Source organism: Chionomys nivalis, chromosome 8, assembly GCF_950005125.1.
Source record: "Chionomys nivalis chromosome 8, mChiNiv1.1, whole genome shotgun sequence".
NCBI classification, from domain to species: domain Eukaryota; kingdom Metazoa; phylum Chordata; class Mammalia; order Rodentia; family Cricetidae; genus Chionomys; species Chionomys nivalis.
The window spans coordinates 64064168-64091141 of NC_080093.1; the positions used below are offsets into that span (position 1 = coordinate 64064168).

The window sequence follows — 26974 nt, forward strand, 5'->3', positions numbered from 1 at the left end:
ACTTTCTTTTACATCTTGCAACTTGCCTGTTCTTTTCTGTTTCTTTCTTCCCTCCTTTCTTAAAAATAAAAAAATAGTGTGGAGGACTGGTGAAATGGCATAGTAGGCAAGGTGCTCATGGGGCAAGCCTTAAATCCCAAACCCTAGAACCCATATGTGGTGGTCTGAATGAGATGTCCCCCATAGATCTCATGCATTTGAACACTTAGTCCCTAGTTGTTGGTGCTCTTTGGGGAGGTTTAGTGGATATATGGTCTTGCTGAAGGAAGTGTATCACTGGGGGCTTTGAGGTTTCAAAAGTCACAAGCCCACTCCTATCTGTTTCCTGTATGAGTCTGAAATGTATTCTCAGCTGTTTCAGCTTCCATGCCTGCCTACTGCCATGATGTCCAGCCATCACAGACTTTGACCTCTGGAACAACAAGCCCTAAATAAGCCCTTCTGTAAGTTGGCTGTCCATGGTGTTCTGTGACAGCCATACAAAAGTAACTAATATATCACATAAAGGTGGAACATGAAAACTGACTCCACAAAGTTGTCTTCTGACCTCCACATGACTCCTGACATACACATCATGCACACATAAGCCAAAACACAAATACTAATAAAATTGCAAAGTTTTTAAATATATTGTATCCCTTTGTGTGTGCAAATGCATTTGTACATGCATGCATGTGGGAGGCATACCTGTATCTGGCTTTTATGTGGGCACTGAGGATCTAAACTCAGGCTCTCTTGCTTTTTGTTTTTTTTTTTTAAATATTTATTTATTTATTTATTTATTTATTTATTTATTTATTATGTATACAATATTCTATCTGTGTGTATGACTGCAGGCCAGAAGAGGGCACTAGAACCCTCTACAGATGGTTGTGAGCCACCATGTGGTTGCTGGGAATTGAACTCAGGACCTCTGGAAGATCAGACAATGCTCTTAACCTCTGAGCCATCTCTCCAGCCCCTGCTTTTTTTTTTTTTTTTTTTTTTTTTTGGTTTTTCAAGACAGGGTTTCTCTGTGGCTTTGGAGCCTGTCCTGGAACTAGCTCTGTAGACCAGGCTGGTCTCGAACTCACAGAGATCCGCCTGTCTCTGCCTCCCGAGTGCTGGGATTAAAGGCGTGCGCCACCATCTCCCGGCCTGTTTTTTTTTTTTATTATTATTATTATTTTGTTTTGTTTTTTGAGACAGGGTCTCTCTGTAGCTTTGGAGCCTGTCCTGGAATTAGCTCTTGTAGACCAGGCTAGCCTAGAACTCACAGAGATCCGCTTGATCCTGCCTCCTGAGTGCTGGGATTAAAGGCTTGTGCCACTGCCGCCCGGCAAGGCTCTCATGTTTATACACCAAGCCCTTTACCCATTGAGTCACCTATCCAGCCCTTCACTAACTACTTTTTTTTAAGACTTAAAAAATTTTGTTTTAAAGATTTCATTTATGTGAATGTATTTGTGTTTATGTAAGTGTAGGTGCTCACAGAGGCCAGAAGAAGGCATCAGATGCCTGGACCAAGTGATTGTGAACTGCTTGACATGGGTGCAGGAACTAAACTTGGGTTCTTCAGAAGAGCAGCAAGTGCTCCTAAATGCTGCACTGTCTCTCCAGCCCCCTATTTTATTTTAAATTATGTGTACAGTATATTACTGCATGTACGTATATACTCATGAATACAACTGTCCTCGAAGGCCTAAAGATGGCACTGGATCCCCTGAAACTAAATTGGCTGTGCTGGCCAGTTTTATGTCAATTTGAAATAAGGTAGTCATTTTAGACAGGGGAACCTCAATTGAGAAAATGCCCCCACCAGATTAGCTTGTGGTCTGTGGGCAAGCCTGTGTACATTTTCTTGATTTATGTGAAAGGGCCCAACTCAGTGCTACCCCTGGGCTGGTGGTTTTGAGTGCTATAAAAAAACAAAAAACACGCCGGGCGGTGGTGGCGCACGCCTTTAATGCCAGCACTTGGGAGGCAGAGGCAGGCGGATCTCTGTGAGTTCGGGACCAGCTTGGTCTACAAGAGCTAGTTCCAGGACAGGCTCCAAAACCACAGAGAAACCCTGTCTCGAAAAACCAAAAAAAAAAACAACAACAACAACAACAAAACCAAAAAACAAACAGGTTGAGTAAGCCATGAAGAGTAAGCCAAGAAGCAGCAGTCTTCCATGGCCTCTATGTCAGTTTCTGCCTCTAGGTTGCTGATTTCTCTGGATAATGAACTACAAGCTGTGAGATGAAATATATCCTTATTTTGGTCCTGGTATTTTCTCACACCAATAGAAACTCTAAGTAGTTGGCATGTAGGTGCTGGGAATGGAACTCAGGTCCTCTACAAGAGTAAATATGCTCACTGAGCCACATTTTCACCCCACCACTTATTTTTTAAAATCTGATGTATATGTCTGAGTGTGCCTTGTGTGTGCAGATGCCACTGAAGGCCAGAAGTGAGCATCAGATACCCTGGGACAGAAGCCACAGGCACTTGTGAGTTGCCCAACACAGGTGCTGGGAACTGACTGTGGGACGCATGGAAGAGCAGCACGTACTCTTGGCCTCTGAGCCATCTCTCTAGTCACTACATTTTTGGGGGGTTGGGGTGTGGATGTTGTTGTTTTGAGACAGGGTGTCAAGTAACCCAGACTGGCCTTCAATTTAAAATGTAGCCAATGATGACCTTCAACTCCTGATCCTATAATCTCTGCTTCTCAAGTTCTGGGAGTATAGGCATATGCAACCATGCCCAGTATAATTTACATTTTTCAAGATTATTGTCTTGAATATAGTATCAGTATATCTTTATGAGGGTTCACCCTAAGCTGTCCCTTAAGAACAGCTGAGGAGCTATAGCAACTGAAGGCAGCAGAAGAAGAAGTCATTTTTCTTTGGCTCTGTGAAACACTGGTAGATTACTCATGTATATCTAGGCAGAATAAACTGGACTCAGTGAGTTAAAAAACCAAAGAGGAATCCCAGTGCTTGGGAGGCAGAGGCAGGTGGATCTCTAAGTTAGAGACCAGCTTGGTCTATAGAGTGAGTTCCAGGACAGCCAGAACTACACAGGAAAACCTAGTCTCAAAGAACCAAAACCAAACCAAACCAAAACAACCAAACAAAAACAGGACATGATGAAAGGGACAAATGCTAGGGAGAGGTCTAAGTGGAATAGGGGAGGTTAGAGTTAGACATGATCAAGATACACACTACAAATGTATGAAATTGTTAGTTTAAAATATTTCTAAAACTAAAAATATTCTACAAAATTACTTTTCAGATTATAAACTAAAAGGAATGAACCATCTAGAGTCATTTGGACTACTGTTAACTTTCTATATTAAAGTTTCTTTTTTTCCCTCTGAGACAGGGTTCTCTGTGTCCTGGCTATCCTGAAACTCAGTCTGCAGACCAGGCTTGCCTCAAGGTCACAAAGATCTGCTTGCCTCTGCCTCCTGAGAGCTAGCATAAAGGTGTATGCCACCACTGCCTGGTTTAAAGCTAATTTTCTAGCTTCCAAATTTTCCTAAATGAGATCACATTATAAATACTCCCCTCCCAATACACTGTAATGTTTCAAATCTGTAATTTACCTGTAAAATCTACTTGCAATGCTAGGCAGTGGTGGTGCATGCCTTTAATCCCAGCACTCGGGAGGCAGAGGCAGGTGGATCTCTGTGAGTTCGATGCCAGCCTGGTCTACAAGAGCTAGTTCCAGGACAGGCACCAAAGCTATAGAGAAACCCTGACCCTGTCTCAAAACAACAACAACAAAAAAACCCCAAATGTACTTGCAAGGTCAGAGGTGTAGCTCAGTGGCAGAGCACTTGCCTAATGTGCCCAAAGTCCTGGGTCTGATTTCCAGCACCAAGAGAAAATACTTGATACATACTGGTTATCACGAGCTCTAATTGCTCTTCCTTTTGTGTGCTAAGGTATGACTTCCAAAACAGATCAAACAATACATAAAACATACCTTTCTCCGATCTTTAAGGATTCTGTCCAAACTCTCTTCATTCACTTTGCTTGCATAATCATAAAAACTGTTGTTTTAAAGAAGGAAAAAAATTAATTAAAATGCTATAGTACTGTGACATAGGCATACCCACAGGGTCCTACAGATCATCTAACCCTACTAGATGCAACTGCTCCTTCTCAAAGGTCCGTAAACAGAAATCAGCTTAAGTGCTTTCTTGATAGGAAGCTACACTTTGTAACAAATACTACTCAAGAAATTGCTACATTCAAAAGACATTCCTTTCATGTGTGGGAAGTAATCAAGTAATTACAAAATGTGTGGCTTCAAATGGCTCCACTACTTTGTTTCTACGTATCAATTACTTATGAAAAAAAGATAACAGCAACTCATTTTCTGAGAAATGAACATTTGTGGAATGTTTAACAGACCCTCCACTGGATGCTTTTTTATTACATGTTCTAGCCACAGCGCTGAGCATAAGTTCATCCCAATTCAACCAGGTTTTCTGCTATTTTTGTAGGAAGAGACAGCAAAGCTAACCAACTGGTCCAAACTGCAGAGCTAGTGGGAACAGAACAACAGAACCGGAAGCCAAGTCTGGCAAGCTTCAAACAATGTGCTCACCTCCAAAACAAACCAACGAGACCAGTCAGATGTACTGATACAAGGGTCCTTGTCCCTGGTTATGGTCTTAGAAATGCCATCCTCCTCCACCACATACCCAGATCCCAAAGGCAGGAAGGCTTCCAGGACACAGGGAAAGAACTGACTTGGAGATCAGGAGATGCCAGCTCCTGCCCAGCTGCACTTCTCACTTGGATCTGGGACAGACTACTTACCCTACCTGGTCTTCTCCCATTTTGCAAAGTAAGAAGCTTGGAGTACATAGGTGATTTCTAAGATTTCCTTCAGCTCTAAGTAGGAGTCAGTCCCTGTTCTGAATGTTCTGTACCGGCAATGCTTGTGGGATTACTCAGGAGGGAGAGACAGAGCATGTCCAGTGAAGCTCTGACAGTCAGGCCAGAACACATCCACAGCCAGGCAGAGGTAATATATGGACCAAAACCTCATCATCTTTTCAGATGAACCCATGGCTGCTCTTTCAGTTAAATAGAAATGGAAAGAGTTGAGGTCCTTGGCTACTTTGTGGCTTCATGTGAATACAGCCACCATGCTTAATGTCATTCCTCTGAAATAACTGAGGAATAAGGGTGTGTGTGTAGGGTGAGGAGTGACAGAAGTCCCCAAGAGAGGCTGGGTGCTTGTAGAGGGGTGAGGGTAAAGGCAGAAGGGGACAAACAATAGGAAGAACCAGGCAAAGTAACTAGAAGGGATGAAAGAAGTGTATGAATATTAAGAACACCGAAGACAAGATGGGCATGGTGGCACATATCTTTAATTCTAGTATTTGGGAGGCAGAGGCTGGGGGATCTCTGTGAGTTTGAAACCAATTTGGTCTACAGTTAGTTCTAAGTCAGCCAGGGCTACATAATGAGATCCTGTCTCAAATAACAATGAGTAATGTTTATGTGGGCACACTGGAAGGAATACACGGGCCTGGCTTTAGGGAGGGAAGGGGGAAGAAGCAGAGCCCGGAGCTTTCTGAAATACACACACCAGTCCTCAGGTGGAAGGGTATGGGTTAAGAAAGAAGAGACAGATGACTAGGGATGCACATCAGTGGTAGAGGGCTTGCTCGGCATGTGCAGGTCCCTGCATTCATCCAGTCACAATGACAGGCCTGGTGCTAGTCTGGGAGCATCTGCTTTTCCCTACAGGTGTCACTCTCCTGCTTCTTTCCTTCAGAAAGTCTCTATTACAGAACTGGTGAATATTAACTTAAATACAAAAACGAAACTTATGGGTTTTTGTTGTTGTTTGAAAGATAAGCTCTCACTGTGTAGTCCTGGTTAGCCTTGAACTCACAGAAATCCACCTGCCTCTACCTTTCAAGTGCTGGAATTAAAGGCATGCACTACCACTAACTGGCTCCTTAAAATGAAAGCTGATCACTGAACATTTTTTTCCTCAAAATCAAATTTACATCTATATGTGATGTCTCTAAATAATTTTAGCTATATGTCATCTTTGATTAACTTTCTTTTCTAAGTAAAGAACTCTTGACAGGGATGCTGAGGGAGAGGAAAGCTCAATCTAAACCACTGATACAATAATTTGCCACATCCCTGCTTCCCTTTTCCCACTCAAGCATAGTCCCTCAAACACAGTTACTATCCAATAAATATGATTTTGGAACTAGTTGTGGTAGTGCACTTGAGAAGGAAGATCATGAATGCAAGGCTAGCCTGGGATACACGGCAAGATCTTTTTTTTTTTACCCTTTCCACCCCCCCCAAGATCTTTTGTGAAGCAACAAACAACAATACATGCGCGCGCACTCACACACAAAACAAAACACAGAAAAAAAGCTTTAAATAGATTTTGAATACCCTTAATTATACTTATAATCAATTACAGGCCTAAATCTACTGGTTTCAAACAACTTTTTCAATGACGATCCAAAACTACAAAACCACATGTGGCTTACCTAAAAAGTTTTGAGCAGGGCTGATGGTTATGAATTTCTGTAATCAGACAAAAGGGGGGAAAATCAGTTAATCATGTAAGGCACAGGCAATTATAAAATAGCTCAGGATTTTTTTCAAAGCCCAAATTTAGGATAACCAAGACCATTTTCTTCTTGTAAACAGTGCCATGTATATGCCATGAAGGCAGTTGACTGCTTCCCACTATGGCAAGAGACAGAGTCTCGGAACAAAGCAGACCAGAGAGTGAGAGCTCCGCCTCCGCTTCTCTGTGTGATGAGTGCACATCTGACAGCTTTTATTCAGGAACACGAAGCTATTGTACAACTTACTCAATCTTACCTATTTAAACAAAGCATCACAGGAAAAAGTAGCCACTGACTGGAAGCATTTAATCAAACTGGATAAAAGCTGTGGGGACAGCTCTGGAAGAGAAGGGCCTCAATTTCCCTACCATTAATAATCCTCTAATGATGCCTGACACTTGGGCCAGGTGTTTGGAATGCTGAATGTCTATTAACTCTTTCAAAGCTGGTTGGTATTAAGGGAAACAGTCATTTATAAGATAGATCCTAACAGCTTCTAAAAAGATGCTGGGATTAAACAGAATGAACAATTTCTTCAGCCACATCAGGGGTCCACAAGCTGGTTTTTTAGGAGAGCATGAGACTAACTGACTATTCAATTCTATTTACCACATTCTCCTAGAGAGTGACTCATCACCTGCTGTTTAAAAAAGACACAGCCTTGGGATTTTAGGCAATAATTTTACCTCAATTAAAATAAAACCAAAGCCTTCAAGGTCACGCCATTCTTACTAGTTAAGGCTCCCACAACACATGTAAAATGCAGAACTGTCACCAAAAAGAAGAGTTCATTCACTTCACTATGGCATCAATACACAATGCAAACAAGAAAGCCTCATCTATAAAATTCCCTTCTTTTGATGCTTAAAATGATACATTACACTACCTTAAGTTATTTTAGACACTGTTAGTCACTGAGATCTGGAACATGGTTAGCAAAAATACTACTTAGGATTTAGGAAAAAGAAAACTTATCTTTTACTTTAAAGATAACACTATTTTGTTTACTGAAAGTCCTGGAGGAAATTCTGAAATCTGAACAAGGAGTCCTCAAGCTAATTGTCCAACAGTGTCCTTTTTAATCTACAAGTCAGATTACAGCAGTGGTTCTCAACCTTCCTAATGCGATGACCCTTTAAGACAGCTCTTTGAGCCGGGCGGTGGTGGCGCACGCCTTTAATCCCAGCACTTGGGAGGCAGAGGCAGGTGAATCTCTGTGAGTTCGAGACCAGCCTGGTCTACAAGAGCTAGTTCCAGGACAGGCTCCAAAGCCACAGAGAAACCCTGTCTCAAAAAACCAAAAAAAAAAAAAAAAGACAGCTCTTTGCTGGGCGGTGGTGGTGCACGTCTTTAATCCCAGCACTCAGCAGAGACAGGTAGATATCTGTGAGTTCAAGGTCAGCATGGCCTACAGAGCGAGTGACAGGACAAGCTCCAAAGCTACAGAGAAACTGTCTCGAAAAAAAAAAAAAAAAAACAGTTCATCTGTGGTGACCCTCAACCATAAAATTATTTTCATTGCTACTTAATAACCATAATTTTGCTGTTCTGACTCGCATTGTAGTTATCTGGTATGCAGGATATTGGATATGCAACCCCTATGAAAGGACTGTTTGAATTCCAAGTTGTCACCCACAGGTTGAGAACCACTGGATCAGCGGCATACAGACATGCTCTAGGCATGTAGTTCATGGCAGAAAGCTTGTCTAATATATGTGGAGGCCTGGGATTTCATACCCAATACTTAAATAAACAAATAGCTAGAATATATACTGGAAGTGCAACTTTTGCACTTACTTAACTGCATCTGGGAATTTAGATAGTTTTAACATCATGGTATGCGTGTGGAGGTCAGAGAACAATTTAGTATTTCCTATCACTACATGGGTCCAATGGCTCAATCTCAAGATATTATGGTAGGAAGTGCCTTTTCCTACTGAGTTATTTCACTGGCCTTGCATCTATCAATTTAAACTTTATTTACTACATGTATTTTGAGAACCTAGGTGCAAATAATAAATAACTACATACAAAGACACCTTATGAAGTAAAATTCTACTACTCAGAATTTTAATATACATTTGTGTCTGTGTGTGCACCTGTGTGTGCCATGACATAGGTGTGGAGGTCAAAGGACAACTTTCAGGAGCTGGTTCTCTCCTTCTATCACGTGGATTCCAAGGCTCAAACTCAAGATGTTGGGCTTAACAGCAAGTCTTTTTACTCAGTGAGCCATCCTGACAGCTTGTTTTTGTTTTTGTTTTTGTTTTTTTGTTTTTCGAGACAGGGTTTCTCTGTGGCTTTGGAGCCTGTCCTGGAACTAGCTCTGTAGACCAGGCTGGTCTCGAACTCACAGAGATCCGCCTGCCTCTGCCTCCCGAGTGCTGGGATTAAAGGCGTGCGCCACCATCGCCCGGCGACAGCTCGTTTTTTAGAATTTTAGAGAGTTAAGCAAAATGAAACCCAAACTTCGAAATGAGAGGCACTGTACATAAAACATGCCTTTGCATTGCAGGAGGAGCTGTGCAAACGCTGTTATAGTCTTTACTCTTGCAGATGAATCGCCTGTTCTCCCTCAAGTCTAACTCCACCTCGACTCTCACTCTTGCCCCTACTCTCTGTACTGAAGGCCATTAGAACAGACTTTAAGTTGATGGTTTGGTCCCAATGTGACAACTCATCCTGCACTCAGCTTCACTTTGAATCCAGTGTTTCAGTTACACAGAAACAGGGCAGATTCTCTGACGCTTTAGACAGCCTTTATTCAGTGCTCCCCTCTAACCCTATGTTTCTTCCTTTGTGATGTCTGGTTTTCCTCTACCAATTTGTCCCTTGACTCAGACACTTACAGGGATTTGTTTCTTTTTTTATATAGCTTTTCCTTGTGCTGTGTGGTATTTCTCTGTTTGTCATATCCTTCCCATGATTTCTCTACCTACCTTAGGCCTCCATCATACCAAGTCTTCAATAGTGTTAGCAAGATGGTTCAGTGGGTAAAGGTGCTTCACCATGTAAACCTGACAATCTAAGTATGATCCCTGGAACCCATCTAAAGGAGGCAGAGAAGTGACTCCATATAGTTGACCTCTGCCTTGGCATATCTCCTCCATCATGCAAACACAATTTTATTAAAAGGGTCTAGAGAGAAGACCCAATGGTTAAGAGCATGAGCTGCTCTCATAGAGGACCCTAGTTCAGATCCCAGCACCCACATCAGACAACTCACAACTATCTGTACCTCTAGCTCCAGGGGAAGTTGATGCAGGCACCTGCAATTGTACGCACACACACACACACACATAATTTAAAAAGAGAAAAAGAGAGAGAGCCCTTTAACACATTTGCTATATAAATAAATGAAGCATCCCTTGCTCTATTTAGTTTATCAAGACTGCCACTTGGTGATGTGTCTAAGGTATTCCTGAAAAGACTATGCTATTTATCAAAAAGAAACTGATTAAAAGGGAAGGGCTATATCCATAAACCCTCCTTCCTCTTTCTCAGCAATCTTCCCCAGAGAGACTGGTGAGTGTATCCTTTGGACTCCCGTGTAGGTCTAGCAAGCGTCTTAAGAGCATGTGGAACTATCTTTGCCAAACCCCTCTAGGGGTGAAACAAGCAGTGGGGACAGACTGATCCACAAGTTTTAGGTTTACTGTGGTCTTGGACAGACTATCAAGTAGTCACATACCAATTCAGTAAAAGTCAGACTGGTCGCTAAGTAAGAAATAGCTTTAGAAAAGACCCATGTTTTCAGCTGTGCACTGTAAGTGATAAAACACTGTTGTAAAATAATCTTTGTACAATGTAAAGATGTGTCACTCTGATTGGCTTAATAGAAATAGCTACGCAGGATTGGGGGGCAGAGAGGATGCTGGGAAGAAGAAAGACAGAGTTGTCAGCAGATGCAGAGGGAACAGACATACAGGAGAAAAGGTAAAAGCCACAAGTCACGTGGCAACAGGTAGATGAATAGAAATGGGTTAACTTAAGTTATAAGAGCTCATTAGAAACAACCCTAAGCTACTGGCCGAACCTAGAAGTCCTAGAACTAGCTCTATAGACCAGGTTGGTCTCGAACTCACAGAGATCTGCCTGCCTCTGCCTCCCGAGTGCTGGGATTAAAGGCGTGCGCCACCATCGCCCGGCCTTATTTCTATTTTTTAAAAAAGATTTACTTTAGGAACTGGAGTGCTTGCTTGGCAGTTAAGAGCATGGTCGTTTTTCCAGGGCCTGGGTTCAATTCCCAGCACCCACATGGCAGGTTGCAACCATCTATAACTTTAGTTCTAGGGGATCCAACACTCTCTTCTGGTCTTTGGGGACACTAGGCATACATGTGGTTCACAGACATACTTTCAGGAAAGCCACCCATACACATAAAAACTAAAATAAATAAATAAAAACAAAATTTAAAAGATTTACTTAAGGTCAGGCATAGTGGTGTAGGCCTTTAATTCCAGTGTTCAGGAAGCAGGAGTAGTCAGATCTCCCAAGGCCAGCCTAGTCTACAGAGCGAGTTCCAGAATAGTCAAAGCTATACAGAGAAATTGTCTCAAAAAAATTAATTGTTTTTATGTATATCTGTGTGTATAAGTACACTTGAGTACAGGTGCCTGTGGAGGCCAGAAGAGGACATCAGATCCCATGGAGCTGCAGCTGCAGGCAGTTGCAAGCCACTTGACATAGGCACTAGAAGAGTAACAAGTTCTCTACTCAATTTGTTTATTTTTGTGGGTGGGATAGGTATCCTACAGCTTGCATATGGAAATCAGAAGACAATCTGTGGAAATCAATTCTCTCCTTCTACCATGTGGGTCCTGTGGATTGAACTTGGGTTATCTATTGTTTCACAAGACATTATATCATTAATCATAAAATTAGTGGATCTAATGTTTTTTAAGCTTTTTCTTTCTTTCTTTCTTTCTTTATTTATTTATTTATTTATTTATTTATTATGTATACAGTGTTCTGCCAGCATGTATCACTGCAGGTCAGAAGAGGGCACCACATCTCCTTACGGATGGTTGTGAGCCACCATGTGGTTGCTGGGAATTGAACTCAGGACCTCTGGAAGAGCAGCCAGTGCTCTTAACCTCTGAGCCATCTCTTCAGCCCTAGTGGATCTAATTTTAGTTTCTGTGCATATTCTCTGCCATGTGGGTGCTGGGAACTGAACCCAGGTCCGCTGGAAGAGCAGCCAGTGCTCTTAACTGTTGACTCATCTCTCCAGCCCCCTGCGTGTCCTTTCAATGTTTTATTTACTTATTTAACCTTGAGATAAGGGCTCAAATTACCCAGGCTGGTTTCCAACTGGCTAGGTAGCAAGGGCTCCTGAACCTCCTGCCTCTACCTGCAGAGTTAGGCTTGATTCTAGAGGACCTGGGTTTGATTCCCAGGACCCACATACTGGCTCACAACTGTCTGTAACTCCAATTCCAAGGTAACAGAAGCCTTTCTCTGGCCTCTACATCTTCAGGTTTCCAAGGGCACCAGCCACACACATAATACACAAACATGGGTACAGGCAAAATGCCCAAACAATTAAAATAAAAATTATGTAAAAAAGATATTTCTAAGGACAATGACAAGCTTACCAATTACTTGCAGAAACTCTGTATTGCTGATCTGTGAGTCACTGATGCTGAACGTCTCCTCTTGTCTTACCTCGCCTAGCAAAAACCCTTCCTAAAACAACAGGAGAAAATAACTGGTTAAACTTAAAGATAATTTTTACTAATTTTTTTTTTTTTTTTTTTTTTTTTTTTGGTTTTTTTGAGACAGGGTTTCTCTGTGGTTTTGGAGCCTGTCCTGGAACTAGCTCTTGTAGACCAGGCTGGCCTCGAACTCACAGAGATCCGCCTGCCTCTGCCTCCCAAGTGCTGGGATTAAAGGCATGTACCACCACCGCCCGGCCAATTTTTACTAAAATTAAAAGGAAATGAGGACTACTATTTTATATCAATTTTAGCGATAATCCAAATAAGGCATGTAGCATGTGAAGTGCTGTTTTATAAACCAGCGACACAACCACAGCAAGCTTGGACGCCTGTTAATTGGATTGTATGGAAGAAAATGTTCCCAAATGACATATCATTGTAAACCAACAAGCATTTCTTGTTTTTAGATGAGTTCATTACTTATCCTAGTAAGTCCCATAGCATGCTAGACACTCTCAGGAAGCAAAAATATGCCACAGTTGCTTTCTTGAAACTTTATATAACTTAATTGGTTTAAAAAATACCACTAATGATGAAAAAATAAAAACAATGACAGGATAGAGTTGGAATGAGAAATCAGGATTTCACACAACACACTCGCTCCCATCTAATAAACGCAGAACTTTATTTACACCTGTGGAGAACATCTATCAACACAGTCAACATGGAATTCCTTTGCAAATTACCAGTTTGAGCACTTGCTGCTATGCTCAGTATAAACATGGCTGGTAAGAATATACCCTAAAAGTCAAAATAACCCTCCTGCAGAGAAGATGAATTGCAGAGAGATTACATTGTCTTGTAATCTCTCTCCTGGATAACCCAAGGCTTACTCCTTCCCTTTGTTCAAATGGCACCTCAGCTAGGAAGCTTTGCCCGAATAACATCGGAAATCACATCTACCAGGCACTCTGTCCCTTGAACCCCACCTTCATTGTCTTCTCATTATCTACATGTTATAGATTTACAGACATAAGCAATGCCCACTCTGGTTAAAATGTAAGCTAAGGAGCAGGCATCTGTGCTTGTTTACTGTTAGACTACTATACTTATGTCATGCCCAACCTTAGAGTTCACCAAATACCAATTGCATAAATTTTGCTGCAACAAGACCTTGTTCTACATAATCCTCCATTCTATGCTGATCCACCATACCAGCCACAGAAGCTCCCCAATTTAAAATCATTTTCAGTTGCAAATGCACATATATGGGTGAAAGGAGCAAGACAGATGCTTTGGGGCCTCACTTTTGTATTTGACTTGGGGAAGTGTCTGCTATGAAAACTTGCTGGGAGATGTGAGGCCCTGAGTTCAACCCAGAGCACTGCCAGCAACCCCAAAAGAGATGAAGAAGTGTCTCAATTTCCCAAATACAACACTCAGGGCATTCTTTAAATACTGTGGAACAATCTTTGTACACTGTAAATATGTATTGTTCTCATTGTTAATAAAAAGCTGATTGGCTGATGGGTAGGCAGAATTTTGGGGGTAGAGAAAATGCTACAAAGGAGGAGAACAGAGTCAGAGGAGACACCAGGCAGACAGAAAGGAAAAAGACCATGCAGGAGGTAAAAGTCATGAGCCCCGGGGCAGCAAATAGATTAATAGAAATGGGTGAATTTAAGTTGTATGAGCTGGTTAGTAATAAGCCTGAGTTACTGGCTGAGCATTTATATATAACTAATAATAAGTCTCTGAGTGGTTATTTGGGAAGTGCTGGCAGAACAGAGCTGTTCACAGACCTGACGAAAAACTCCACCTACATTTAACTCTAACTAATGTACAGGTTTCATTTACAAAAACAAATCTTGGGTTGGGGATGCATGTGGCTCAGTAGTAGAATACCAAGGTTCAATACCCACACTGCAGAGAAAAAGACAGAAGAATCTCCTTATACTCAAACAGATGTCTATGACTATTAGCTTGAGAGACACCAACTAACTGGTTATGGTGGTCCAAGCCAGTAGGATATGTTGAAGAGGTTGATGTAGGAGGACTATGAGAAACACTAATAAACCTGTCTTATCAATTCTGAGTTTCATTACAAGGTATATACCACTATGCCTGGCTGTAAACAAGCTTTTAATATATCTTAAATGTTACATAAAATTATTTACCTGAAATCCAAATTTAACTATGTTCTGTATTTCCCTATTAGCCATAATAGTCCTTCAACATGAGAAACAACGCTAAAACTCATATGAAGCTGGGCATGGCTGCATACACTTTTAATTCCAGCACTGGTGAGGCAAAGGTAGGTGGCTCTCTGAGTTCTAGGTCAGTCTGGTCTACTTAAGGAGTTCTAGGACAGCCAAGGCCACATAGAGAGACCCCAAAACAAACAAAAAACTCACATGACATTAACATTCTAAAGTTAACTAGGACTGTTTATTTATCACTGGTCTGGATTATCTAAGTCACTATTACATCAACATTTCTCAACCTGTGGGTCATGACCCCTTCAGGTCAAATGACCCTTTCACAAGGGTTTCATATCAGATATCCTGCATATTAGATATTTACATTATGATTCATAATGGCAGAAAATCATAGTTATAAAGTAGCAATGAAAATAATTTTATGGTTGGGGGGTCACCACAAATAGGAGGAACTGTATTAAAGGGTTGTGACATTAGGAAGGTTGAGAACCACTGCATTACATTATAGCAGGAAGAGGCAAACCACAGGCCCCACTCTGTTGATAGATGGCCTGCAAGCTAAGAACGGTTTCTACATGTTCAAATGGTTGCAAAAATTAAAACAGATGCACTCGGGAGGCAGAGACAGGCGGATCTCTGTGAGTTCGAGACCAGCCTGGTCTACAAGAGCTAGTTCCAGGACAGGCTCCAAAACCACAGAGAAACCCTGTCTCAAAAAACCAAAAAAAAAAAAAGAAAAAAAAAATTAAAACAGATGTTCCATAAACTGTTAGAATCATTAGCCACTCAAGTTTCAGTGCTATAAATAAGCTCTTATTAGAACATAGTCACCTCATTTGTTCACGGTCTGCACTTGGTTTCCCCTTATAACAGCAGAATTGAAGAGTTGCTAAACAGACCATGTGGTTCCAAAACTTTTTAAATAGAGAGAAAGTATTATCTTTTATTTTCTGGTCCTTTTCAGAAAATGTCCACTTTCCTCCACGAGTCAAAAACCCACTTAACAAAAACCCAACATCAGGCGTAAGAAACTCTTTTGAGTTGTTGGTCAGACTTCCAAGACATGCAGTCTATTGCTATTGCCCTTGGTCGCCCCCAAGAGGTGGAAAAAGTTCCTGTTGCTGAAGACACACACTTTACACTTAAGAAATTGAGCCCAGAGGCCCTGAGCTGAGACAGACCTGAACAATCCCACCCCCATGCCCTGAGGAATAGCTTTCATGGTACCAGAAGGCACCATGCAAGCTTCCAAAGGAAGGCAACCAACAGGCCTACCCAGCTGTAACACATCAACGACCAGAATGTCCCAACAGCCCTGTGGGTGCATTAGTGACACACACACACACCTTGGCAGTAACCAACAGCTCTCTAGTTGGACTTAATTAAGATCTACGAAAAATGGAAAGTCATGCCTGGTACCATACAACTACTCAGTGCTAGTGCAGCCATGGATCTTCGAGAAGCTACAACCACTTAACTACACCAGCATGATCCCTAACAATAATCTAAACGTCTGTCCCTAACTCACAGAGAAGTAGTCCTCACCCCATGAAGGAAATACCTCTTTGCAACAGACGCACATCATTAGAGAAAACTACATCAACCCTGGAGCCCAGTTCCACTCTATTCCCACACCCAAGGCTCAGAACATTGTGGAAAGCGGGCAAAAAGACTAAGCAAAGGAGGATCATGGAGTTTGCTGTGAGAGTTAGAAGCTACACTCACAAACAAGACTGGCTAAACATGAGCTGAACAAAAATGACACCAATAGACAGATCAAGTGGGAGGGTGGAAGCCCAGAAGGCCTCAGCCCTACGCAAAGAACTACAGGTCACTAAGGAATGATAAGAGGGGGTGAAACAGTGTTCCCTAGGGAAAAACACACCAATTGGCTATTCAAAACAAATGGCCAGCTTGAAAAAACATGTATGAGTAACATTATACAGACTGAGCAGGTTATATTTAGGAATAGATATGCATACATATATAAAAAATAAGCATGTAATAACGATTAATTTTAAAAAAAAAGACCATAGGAGGGTTTGGAGGAAAGAAATGATGTACTTATATTAAAATCTCAAAAAAGGAAAAAAATTCTTAATTGTTTGCTAACCTTAGCACTATAGAATAATTTTGGTTTTCAACTAATTTTTGTAGACCAAACAAATGTGTAGAACAAATTCTTGGTTCTTCAACTTTAAAAATGACATACTTTTAAGCATTCCACACTCATAACTGTGATAAGGTTAATAGAAACTAGTATAATTGCATAAAACACAATGCTAACTATGTACTTTATATAAAATTTCTAGCCTTATGCCTGGTATGAAATAAATATTAAGAAGATCACAATTAAATGACAAGTAATCTAAAGCTGGGTATAATGGCATACCCCTAAAATTCCAGCACTAGGAGGTTGGAGATAGGGTCAGGAGTTCAAGGCCAGCCTTGACCATGTGACATTACCTCAAAACAGAAAAAAAAAAAGAACAATTGCAAACAGGACTACAGCAGTTTCTAGAAATACTGTTGAAGCTTCTTATCCTTACAATAATCTTGCCTTATACATAGACTAAGATATTCCTAGGCACTCCATAAAAGAGCAGAGTAAAGTAGCACCCCTGAACTCCTAACTATAGTCCGTGGATACTAGGGAGATCACAACCACTTACGTTACTAAGTGGCTGGCTGAAATACCAAAGACTACCACTGTTCAGAGCTGTTACTGAAAAAAAGAAAGAAACTATGCTGAATATATTCCTATCAGTAATCTCTGTCATCAACACTACAGAGCTGAAAAGACGAGGGAATTCATTCCACTCAATTTGCTAATGGCATCATTTCTCACAATTAGTTCGTATTAATGGAAGCGAAGATTGCTGACATCAAAACAAATCCAATCCTCCTCCAGCCATCGTTGTTTTGTAATGACAACCACAAAAGCCCACTCTCTTATTTAATGAATTTGAATCGTTCACCAATAATATCACTAAAAAAAAATCCCCCAATTGTGGACAAATTAATTATGTCCTGCAAAAGCATCTATATCACAAAGAACTTCCGATCGGAGGTCAGTGTAAAATAAAGAGAGGCTATGCTCCCATGGACGCCAAGGTCTGTCGTTTCTCATCTCTCATATGTGGGCCTGTCACTTCCCTAGAAGACTAGTTCCGTGGATTAGAATGTTCGCTGAGGAACTAAACAAGCAACTTCAAGGAAGTGCAAACAGACTCTGCAGACGCCAGTTCACATTCTCCATTTTCCACTAGGGTGAAAAAACACACGCACGACTGATAAGGATGAACGGTGACAGCTAAGACAACCCGGGAGGCCGGCAGGCAGGACTTGGTTCCTCTTCTTATAGACTACAAGCCTGATCTCTTACTCCTTCCCGACCCGACTCTCAGCGACCGGTAGGCACTCCTGACACCGGCGGGGCCGGGCACTAGAGGTCCGCCGGACTGACAACAGCTGTGCCCGGACCCGCCCGAGGCCGAGAGCGCCAAGGGAAGCGCCCGCGGGGAGCAGGAGCTGGAGGGGGGCGGGAGCCGCCTGGGCCACCAGTTTCTCGGCTTGGCCCCGGTACCGAGGGCCAAGCCTCCAGCGGTCCCCTCTAGGCCGCAGGCGCCGGCTCGAGGAGGAGGCCGAAGGCCCCCAGTGGCCACGGCAGGGGGCCCGGCACCTACGTGGTCGGCGTTGCTGTTGGCGCTGTGGAAACACACAGCGCTGAAGGTGTAGCCCGAAATGGAAGCCGCCATGATGGAAATCTCCACCTCCCCCATCATGCCCCGCGGAGGGCGCAGAGTATTCTGGACGCCCCGGTGCTGAGTATTCTGGGAAATGGAGTCTTCCAAGCTGCTCCAAGCGAGGACTGGGGAAATTAAGAATGCCAGATCACAGAGACCCAGCACTTTCTGTTTACGTGTCCCTCAGACGGCTGCCTGTCTGTACAGCCTTGTTATAACCCAGTTTGTCCATTCTGCAAATGAGACTGAAGGATGAAAGGACCGGAGATGATTCAAGCAATTGAACAGTTTGAGATTTGACACAGGAAAAGCATGATGTAATTTTATTCTGAACAGACCACTCTGCCTGCCTGGTTGAGACTAATGTCTAGGAGATGTGGAAAGGAAGGGAGGTCTACAGTAATCCTGACTGCTGTAATAACAGGAGGACTTTGGTCAGAAGTAGTGGAGCTGATAAAACGATAGAATTCTGTATTGAAAACTAATTCAACTATGAGCTGTGTAGTGGCAAGAGGGTTGCAAATTTGAGGCCAGTCAAAGCTACATAGACTTGTTTCAACAAACAAACAAAACCTACAAATTTAGGAAAAGTCATAGAAGATAAAAGCAAGTAACTGGGAAAACTAAACTATCAAAGTTAGAAAAAAGAAACTCACCCTTCTCCCCCAAAAGGAAGAAAGACAGACAGACAAGAAGGAAGGAAGGAAGGGAAGGAGGGAGGGAGGGAGGGAGGGAGGGAGGGAGGGAGGGAGGGAGGGAGGGAGGAAGGAAAAAGCTCAGGGAAGGAACTAATTTTTTTGCAACTTGTTGAATCTCCAGCGTTCTAAGGTGGCTCCTGGTTTCCCTATAAAGCTGCTTCTCCTTTCAAGTTCAGCAAATTAAACTGTTTCTGACAATTGCTCAAGGCAAAACCCTCGCAGTGAACCTTGACAATTCTTTGCTCTTGTTGCCCACATCAGATCAGCTAAAGCAATCTTCAAAATACACAGTCTTACAATTCACTACCAGCACACCTGCTACCCTGAGCCAAACACCATCATCTCTCTCTTCATTACAGTAACAGAGTCCCAGTTGGTGGCAATTTTGCCCCTAAAGGGCACTTGATATTGTTAGCATTTATTTTCCAATGCCAAACTCTGGGGAAGGAGCTAAACTCAGCAAAGACCTCACAACAGAATTAACTTCTTCAGAATGTCAAGGTAATGAAGTGATGCTGTTACCCTGTCAAATACGTGCTCATGTTAATGTTTAAATATAAGGTGTCAATCACACTTGGCCTGCCTCCAAACCTCACACTGACAGACCCGCCCACCCGCCCCCCTGCCCCTAATTTATGCTTGTATTTTCTGCTTCTGCTATCTTGGCTGGCTTGACTTCAGCTATGGTAGTGGCCCTTTTGCTTTCTGGAAGCACTGAAATTTCATTCAGGCAACAGTGCCTTGACTTTTGTTGTTTCCTCTGCCTAGGATGCTGATCTCCTGGACAACTAACTGCGTGACTCCCTGTTTTATGCCTGCTCTAGGTGTCTTGAAAGGCCTTCCAGCTTGCTGGCGTGATTGGCTTAGCCTGGCTACTGGGGAAGTTTTCCATTAACAGCTCCCAACATACATCTCCTGAAACTATTCCCTGAGAAAGATGGCCTCATTTTCCAGCAGCTGTCCTCTTCAGCTCAGCTACTTCTCTCGGTTTAAGACTGCATGCCTAGCTGGGCGGTGGTGGCGCACGCCTTTAATCCCAGCACTCAGGAGGCAGAGGCAGGTGGATCTCTGTGAGTTCGAGACCAGCCTGGTCTACAAGAGCTAGTTCCAGGACAGGCTCCAAAACCACAGAGAAACCCTGTCTCGAAAAACCAAAAAAAAAAAAAAAAAAAGACTGCATGCCTAAGTGCCACCCACAAAGGGCTGGGCCTTCCTATATCCATGAACAATTGCTAGACATTAAATCTGATGGTTCACTTTTCAAAGTTTCCTCCAGCCAGCTCAGATCCAGCTAGATGTGAACCTGCTAGTCTGTCTAGTCCTCCTACCCCTAAACTTTAATAAGCTACCCTCCCCAAATGTAAATTTAGAGTAGAAATCACAAACATTCAAGTTTGCCTACAAGGTCATGTGTTTGATAAGCTTTAAAATAAGCAGGATGTGGGGTGATGGTGACACATCCTTTTGATTCCAGCACTCAGGAGGCAGAAGTAGGGTGAGACTCTGTGAGTTCGAGGCCAGCCTGGTCTATGAATAGAGTTCCAGGACAGCCAGGGTTATGAGAGAAACCTTGTCTAGAAAAACAAAAATAAAATAAGCAGAATGTAAATCATGGAGATAGACCCATACATGGTTTTTGTTGTTAGGATTGTACCCTTCTAATTATTCAAAAAAGGAAAGAAAGATCATTTGTTAGGGTGTATAACTGAGTTATGCACTCAGTTTGTAGGCTTGCAACTTGTTGAATCTTCAGTGCTCTAAGGTGGCTCCCGGTTTCCCTACAAAGCTGCTTCTAGGCTCACATAAGAGTTTCCAAGGTTGCCAAATAAACTGCTTCACTTTCTTTCTTATTTCTTTTTTCTTTTCTTTTCCTTTCTTTCTTTTCTTTCTTTTTTTCTTTTTTTTTTCTTTTTCTTTCTTTCTTTTTTTTTTTTTTTTTTGAGACAGGGTTTCTCTGTAGCTTTGGAGTCTGTCCTGGAACTAGGTCTTGTAGAACAGGCTGGCCTTGAACTCACAGAGATCCACCTGCCTCTGCATCCCGAGTGTGCATCATGACCGCCTGGCTGCTTCATTTTCTTTGCTGAGTCTCCAGTACTCTTATTATAACGTCACTACTTCTTCTGACACTCTCAAGACAATCCCCTACAATTGTGCCCAACAAGCCAATCTGACTTAGGCAATCTCTCAATTGAGGGTCTCTTCTCAGAGGATTCTAGGGTGTGTCGAGCTGACAAACCTAACCAAGACAAACTCCCATCACTATCTAGCTTTATCTCTAAGTTTATTCCATTTTCCTGGATTATTGTCTTTTCCCCCTGCTAGCCTATTCTGAAATTCGTCAAGACAAGGCTTCATGTTTTCTTTGTTTGCTGTTGTATTTACATCCTATGGAGTAATGCCAGGCATGTAGTTACTGCCCAACTCGTTGCTTGTAGTACAAATAATACAAACCCTGAAGCTCAGTCGGTAGAGTATGAGACTCCTAATCTCAGGGGCATGGGTTTGGGCGCCACGTTGGGTGCCCAGTGAAGGTGTATTCAATCGGTACGCTAGAATTAACCAGACCAGCTCAAAACAACAGCTATAATTTAATAATTGAAAACGTGGAAACTCACCCAACCGAGATAAAAGTTCTGATGTGCAAAACGGGTCCAGCGAATACTGAGCTAAGAGAGCGAGAGCACCTGGATTCCCAGGTTTTCTTCCCTGGCCTCCGGCAGCCACACCCTAACCAAATGTGATTGACTGAGCTTCCCCATCAAAACCCAGAGACAGATATTTGGGTTCAAGCTGATGAGCAGAAAAGCAAAGCAGTCAACCTCTAAAGAGACCTTACCTCTGCCAAGGCTCAGGCAAAGGAGCGATCCTGCAATGCTCTCCACCAACCTCAGACTCCACACTCCACAGAGTTCTTGTCTCTTCCCCTACATATTCCTCTCTCTGTCCGGTCATATCATTCCTGTCTCCACCTCCTTAGTGCTGGGATTAAAGGCGTGTGATCCCATGTGCTGGGGTCACCTTTGTGTGGGCTCTGTTTCTCTATTATATAGATTCAATCTTGTGTAGCCCAGGGTAGCCTTGATCTCACAGAGATCTGTCTGCCTCAGTTTCCCGGGTCCTGGAATTAAAAGTGTGGGCCACCACTCCCTTGCCTGTATGGCTGACTAGTACAGCTGCTTTGCCCTCTTATCTTCAGACAAGCTTTATTTATTAAAACATGAATAATATATAATATTTACTCAACACTATAGTAATTGTTGAGTAAATATTGCGTAAAAAAGTCCAAAGAAAGATGGTTTCTACTCTAACAGCAGGTGTTGTAGGGGAATGGAGATGTCCTGGGCTGGCAGTGCCTGCCTTTAATCTTAATACTTGGGAGGCAGAGGCAGGTACCACTAGCTCAGCACAGAGTCCAGTCCCCGGGCCCCACAAGGTTGAAGGAAAGAACTGGGTTTTAGCATATCAGATATTTACATTATGGTTTATAACAGTAGCAAAATTACAGTTATGAAGAATCAATGAAATAATTTTACAGTTGGAGGTCACCACAACACAAGGAACTGTGTTAATCACAGCGTTGGGAAGGTTGAGAGCCGCTGAGCTAGCAGGTCCTTTACCTGATATACTTAAGACCAGAGTTATTTCAGATTTTGGAGTTGTTCGGATTCCAGATGTTTGGATTAGTGATCATGATGGTTGCTTTTTGTCAACTTGACACAAATCTAGACATACCTGGGGAAAAGGGAATCACAATGGAGGAATTGCCTCCATCAGATCAGCCTCTGAACATGTCTATGGCACATTTTCCTGATTGCTAACTGAGTGAGAAGGATTCAACTGAATGTGAGCAGGGCCATCCTTGGGCTTGTGGGTCTGAGCTATTTAAGAAGGTAGCTGAGCCGGGCAGTGGTGGCACACGCCTTTAATCATAGCACTTGGGGGCAGAGGCAGACGAATCTCTGTGAATTCCAGGCCAGCCTGGTGTACAGAGTGAGTTCCAGGTCTTCCAAGGCTATAGAAACCCTGTCTCAAAAAACCAACCGACCAACCAATTTAACCAAAGCAAAGCAAACCAAACCAAACATAAGAAGCTCACATCAAAGCAGAGGGGGAAAAGGAGTGGGGGAGGTAAGGAGGCTTTTCTGGAAGTGTGTTCTCTGGTACTGGCTGTTGCATGGTCAAAGAAAGAAAAGCTCTGCCCTTCATCTTGCATTTGTCAAATGGGAAGTGCTTGAGGATTCTGGGAAGCATAGTTCCTAAGGAACTGTGAGTAGGCACTTTGCCAGTCAGCAGGGATCAAAAAACAAAACAAAACCAAAAACCAACCAACCAACCAAACAACCAAAAACCAAAACCAAGGCTGGCAATCTCAGGTTTTGCAGGTCTGCCTTTGGTCTCGTGAAACTGGTACTCAGTGGGAGGGGCCGTGTTCCTTATATAGTTTTGCTTTTACCTTGTGCTAGGCAGTTTACCCAATGGAACTTCTCCCCCCACTGCCATGACTCCCCCTTCCCTGGGTAATCAGAGGTGGTGCTCCCACAGCCCTGGGGACTAAGCAGTCAGAATAATCCTTCCTGGAGTCAGGGAAGGGATTTGGTATAAACCATGGTTTTTCCCGGGGCTCCATACCAAAAACTGTTTACAGCTCTCATCGCACACACAGCGGAAGCATTTCAAGTGTTGACAAGACACTGGGCTGAAGGCAGGCTTATCTTTCATGGCTGCTTCTTAATTAAGACTGAAAACTTTTAAAGAACCAGTCCCTCACATTTAGACTTGCTTTCTGTAGCATCTACAGTCTAGAAAAGATCAAAACAGCTACTTGCCCCGGGCAGCAGTAATTGGCTGTGGTATCCGGTGGTTTTATTGCTCTGTAATAAGGTTACTTACTCTCTTTCTTGAGTTCTTTAATCACTATGTACATGGATTTCCATATGCCCTTTCCTTTATTCTTTATTGCCAGAAGATCTTGGAACACCATTTGTAGAAGAAGATGAACTGCAAACCGGGAGGGCAACCGTTGCTGCCATTTACCTCAAGGGACTTGTTATTGGGCTTCTGTCTGTGGAGTCAACAGAAATGTAGCCTTGGAAACAAGTTCTTGTTGGAAGGCGGCTTGTTAGGGGACTCTGAGATCCTTGCCGAGGACATTCGACCACGAGTGCTTTGACAATTTCATGGCTACTACAGAAAATATCCTAGGTGCCCACACATAGATCTCTTTCATTGTATTACAGAACTGCTGGGTGCAGTCAGCAGAAGGCAGAAGAAACCTCAGACTCATGAAGTCTTGAGGAAGAAGCCACATTTTATTTTCAGCAAACTCCAGTGAACAAACAAATGCAGAGGTAGAGACTTGCATGGGTTCAGATGCCTAGCTGGGGCAGAGGAAGACCCACCGAGGCTCCATACCATTCATTCCCCTACTCATTTTATCGTAACTCCAAGGCTGGCGTACTGTGGGTGGCCCCAAAGGCATTGATTTCCTGGACCATAAGTTCTTAAAGGGTCATCAGGTTATATCAAGTCACTTTCCAGAATTCTAGACACACATAAAATTAGTCTTTTGGTCTGGAAGCCAGTAATGCGATGGGCTGACCTACCTACCTACTTTCCAGATCTGCCTCACTAGAGAGATAAGAGGACATGTATTAGGACGGAGTGGTGTGTGTTTCATTTTTGTGGCTTCTGACAACGTGTTTCCCAAAGTGCAGTACTTTGAACCATGTCTTACAAACAGCAGTCCCCAGATATGGTCACTTTGAGAACAAGAGAGTAAGAGGTGCAAGGAAAGTTGGCTGGAGGAAGATGGCTTACAGGTAGCTTAGGCTCTTGACTGTGGGTCGGCTTCCAAAGGCCTGTTCTGGAGCATTAGAGAGAGAAGGTCTTCCATTGCCTAGAGAGGCCAGGCTGGCGCGTCCCCTCTGCTCGAACCGCGTCTCTATGGCGGCCGCGACAGCCCACAAGGCGCAGAGCGACATGAACGCGGATGCCGACGGTCAAGGCGGCGCTGTGCTCCCTGCGCAGTCTCGAGAGGGCAGTCCCGTGGCGTGTGACTTCGTCCCATCGGTGCTGGGGACGCGAGAGCAGTGAGTGTGGCGGGGAGGGTAAGCGGGAGCCTGAGGCCCAAAAGGAGATGGGGACCCCTCACCCCCACCCCGACTTGGGGGCCCGAGGGAGGAGGGTGGAAGCCACCTGTGAGGACTTAAGGGGCGAGACCCCAAGCGCGCCCCGGGGAGCGGTTAACCCTCTTCCTAGGGATTCAAGACCACCCGAGGTCCTTGGGGAGCCGGTGTAGGGGTCTGGAATCTGGCTTGGGGAAAAAAGAGTAGAGGGCTGGGCAACGAACCGGACGAGGTCCCGGGGAGGTCCCGGGAGAGCTGTGGGATCAGGCTGCTGGAGGAGGTCGGAGTGGAGGATGCTGTGAACTGTGAGCTAGTGAGATAGCAGGGGTTCTGGGAGAACCAGAGAGGAAGTGTCCTGACCTAAAGTTAAGGCTAAGAAATTAATGGATCGGAATATACGTGAATGAATGTAGGGAACAGGAATTAGGATGGGAAGAAATTTGGGGGAGGGAGCAGGGGTTGTAGAGATGAAATAGGAAGAGAAAACAGATGGTAAGGAGCGGGGTGGGGGGTGGGGAGTTGCCGCTGTAAGGATTAAGAGATTTTTTTTTGTTTGTTTGTTTTTTTGTTTGTTTTTCGAGACAGGGTTTCTCTGTGGTTTTGGAGCCTGTCCTGGAACTAGCTCTTGTAGACCAGGCTGGTCTCGAACTCACAGAGATCCGCCTGCCTCTGCCTCCCGAGTGCTGGGATTAAAGAAGGATTAAGAGATTTAATGGGAAAGCTAGAATACAGGGAGAGGCAAAGACTGTTTTAGCACTTAATTTAAATTTTTATCTTCGCTGTGTTCATTGTGAGCAAATCACTAACTTACTGGTTAGAAAATCCTGTATCTGCACATTGATGAGCAAATTTGGAGCCACAGGCTCAGCTTGTGCAGTCCAGTTTTGAACTTGGGTCTGGGACTTAAGAGATTTTTGTGCAGGTGCCTGTTTTTATTCTTTAAACTAAAATGTATATAGGATTATGCATCGCATGAATACAAGTACTTGTTTATTTTGCTTGCTCATCATTCTCATTCTTTTAGCCCAAGGATATTTTTTAAAAAATGGGTTGTATGCACTTATTGATAACACTAATAATGTTTTAAGGCGATTATGAGTAGCCATGTAATGCATTGGAAATTATTTGTTTAATCCACAAAATACAGTTTAATTTGGGAATCTTGCTTCACATTTCATTGTTTACATAGTTGGGATGCTGTTTATGAGAGAGAACTGAGAACATTCCAAGAATATGGAGATACAGGAGAAATCTGGTGAGTGAAGCCAAGGATGGTTTTTCTGGGTATGAGAGAGTATGCTTACAACAAAGACAGTCTAGACGCCTGGCTTCAGTAGCTTTAAAGGATCTCTTTTCTTTCTTTCTTTCTTTCTTTCTTTCTTTCTTTCTTTCTTTCTTTCTTTCGCTTTTGTTTTTTGTTGTTTTTGTTTTTTCCTACAGACAGCATTACCCTGGAACTTGCTCTGTAGGGCAGGATGGCCTCAAACTCAGAGATCCACCTGCCTCTGCCTGACTTTTGCTTCAATGACAGCTTTAAGATGTCTCTTTTCTTTTTTTAGTGACCCAGATTTAAATTGATCACAGTACTAGGAAGTTATTTTCATTCCATAGTTGTAATTTTTCAGCTAAGTAATGAAACTTTTAAGTACCAATATTTGCTGATGTCCAAGAAGGCAAGTATTAGGATGTTTTAAAGGATTAATGTTAATGTAGATAGAGTATGTGTGTATGTGTACATGTGTGTTTATAAATGCTCATACCTCTATACTTATTATTTATGTACATATTATGTATAATACATACCCTGGGTATTCCATTTTTAGAGGCGTGTTCTTCTAAATACCAATAAAGATGAAGCTTAAACTAGTTATAGTCAATATTACGTCTCATTTTTCAAAAAAGACTTGAGTATATGGTATAAACAGGTGAAGTGG

The 26974-nt window shown here is 42.9% G+C and overlaps 2 protein-coding genes across 3 annotated transcripts in view; one reads left to right on the forward strand and one right to left on the reverse strand.

The window, feature by feature from the left end:
* The window catches only part of Abraxas2 (abraxas 2, BRISC complex subunit), a 37644-nt gene extending 19388 nt beyond the window's left edge, over positions 1-18256 (reverse strand). The window contains exons 1-4 of the mRNA XM_057780070.1: positions 18158-18256; positions 12190-12280; positions 6509-6545; positions 3958-4024 (exon numbers count right to left, since the gene is read on the reverse strand). Of these exons, the coding sequence (XP_057636053.1) occupies positions 3958-4024; positions 6509-6545; positions 12190-12280; positions 18158-18256 (294 nt within the window). The remainder of the gene's footprint in view (positions 1-3957; positions 4025-6508; positions 6546-12189; positions 12281-18157) is intronic.
* Positions 18257-24874: 6618 nt separating this feature from the next.
* The window catches only part of Eef1akmt2 (EEF1A lysine methyltransferase 2), a 33584-nt gene continuing 31484 nt past the window's right edge, over positions 24875-26974 (forward strand). For both annotated transcript variants that reach the window (XM_057777017.1, XM_057777018.1), the window contains exons 1-2: positions 24875-25004; positions 26230-26295. In XM_057777017.1, the coding sequence (XP_057633000.1) occupies positions 24895-25004; positions 26230-26295 (176 nt within the window). In that variant the 5' untranslated portion in view covers positions 24875-24894. The remainder of the gene's footprint in view (positions 25005-26229; positions 26296-26974) is intronic.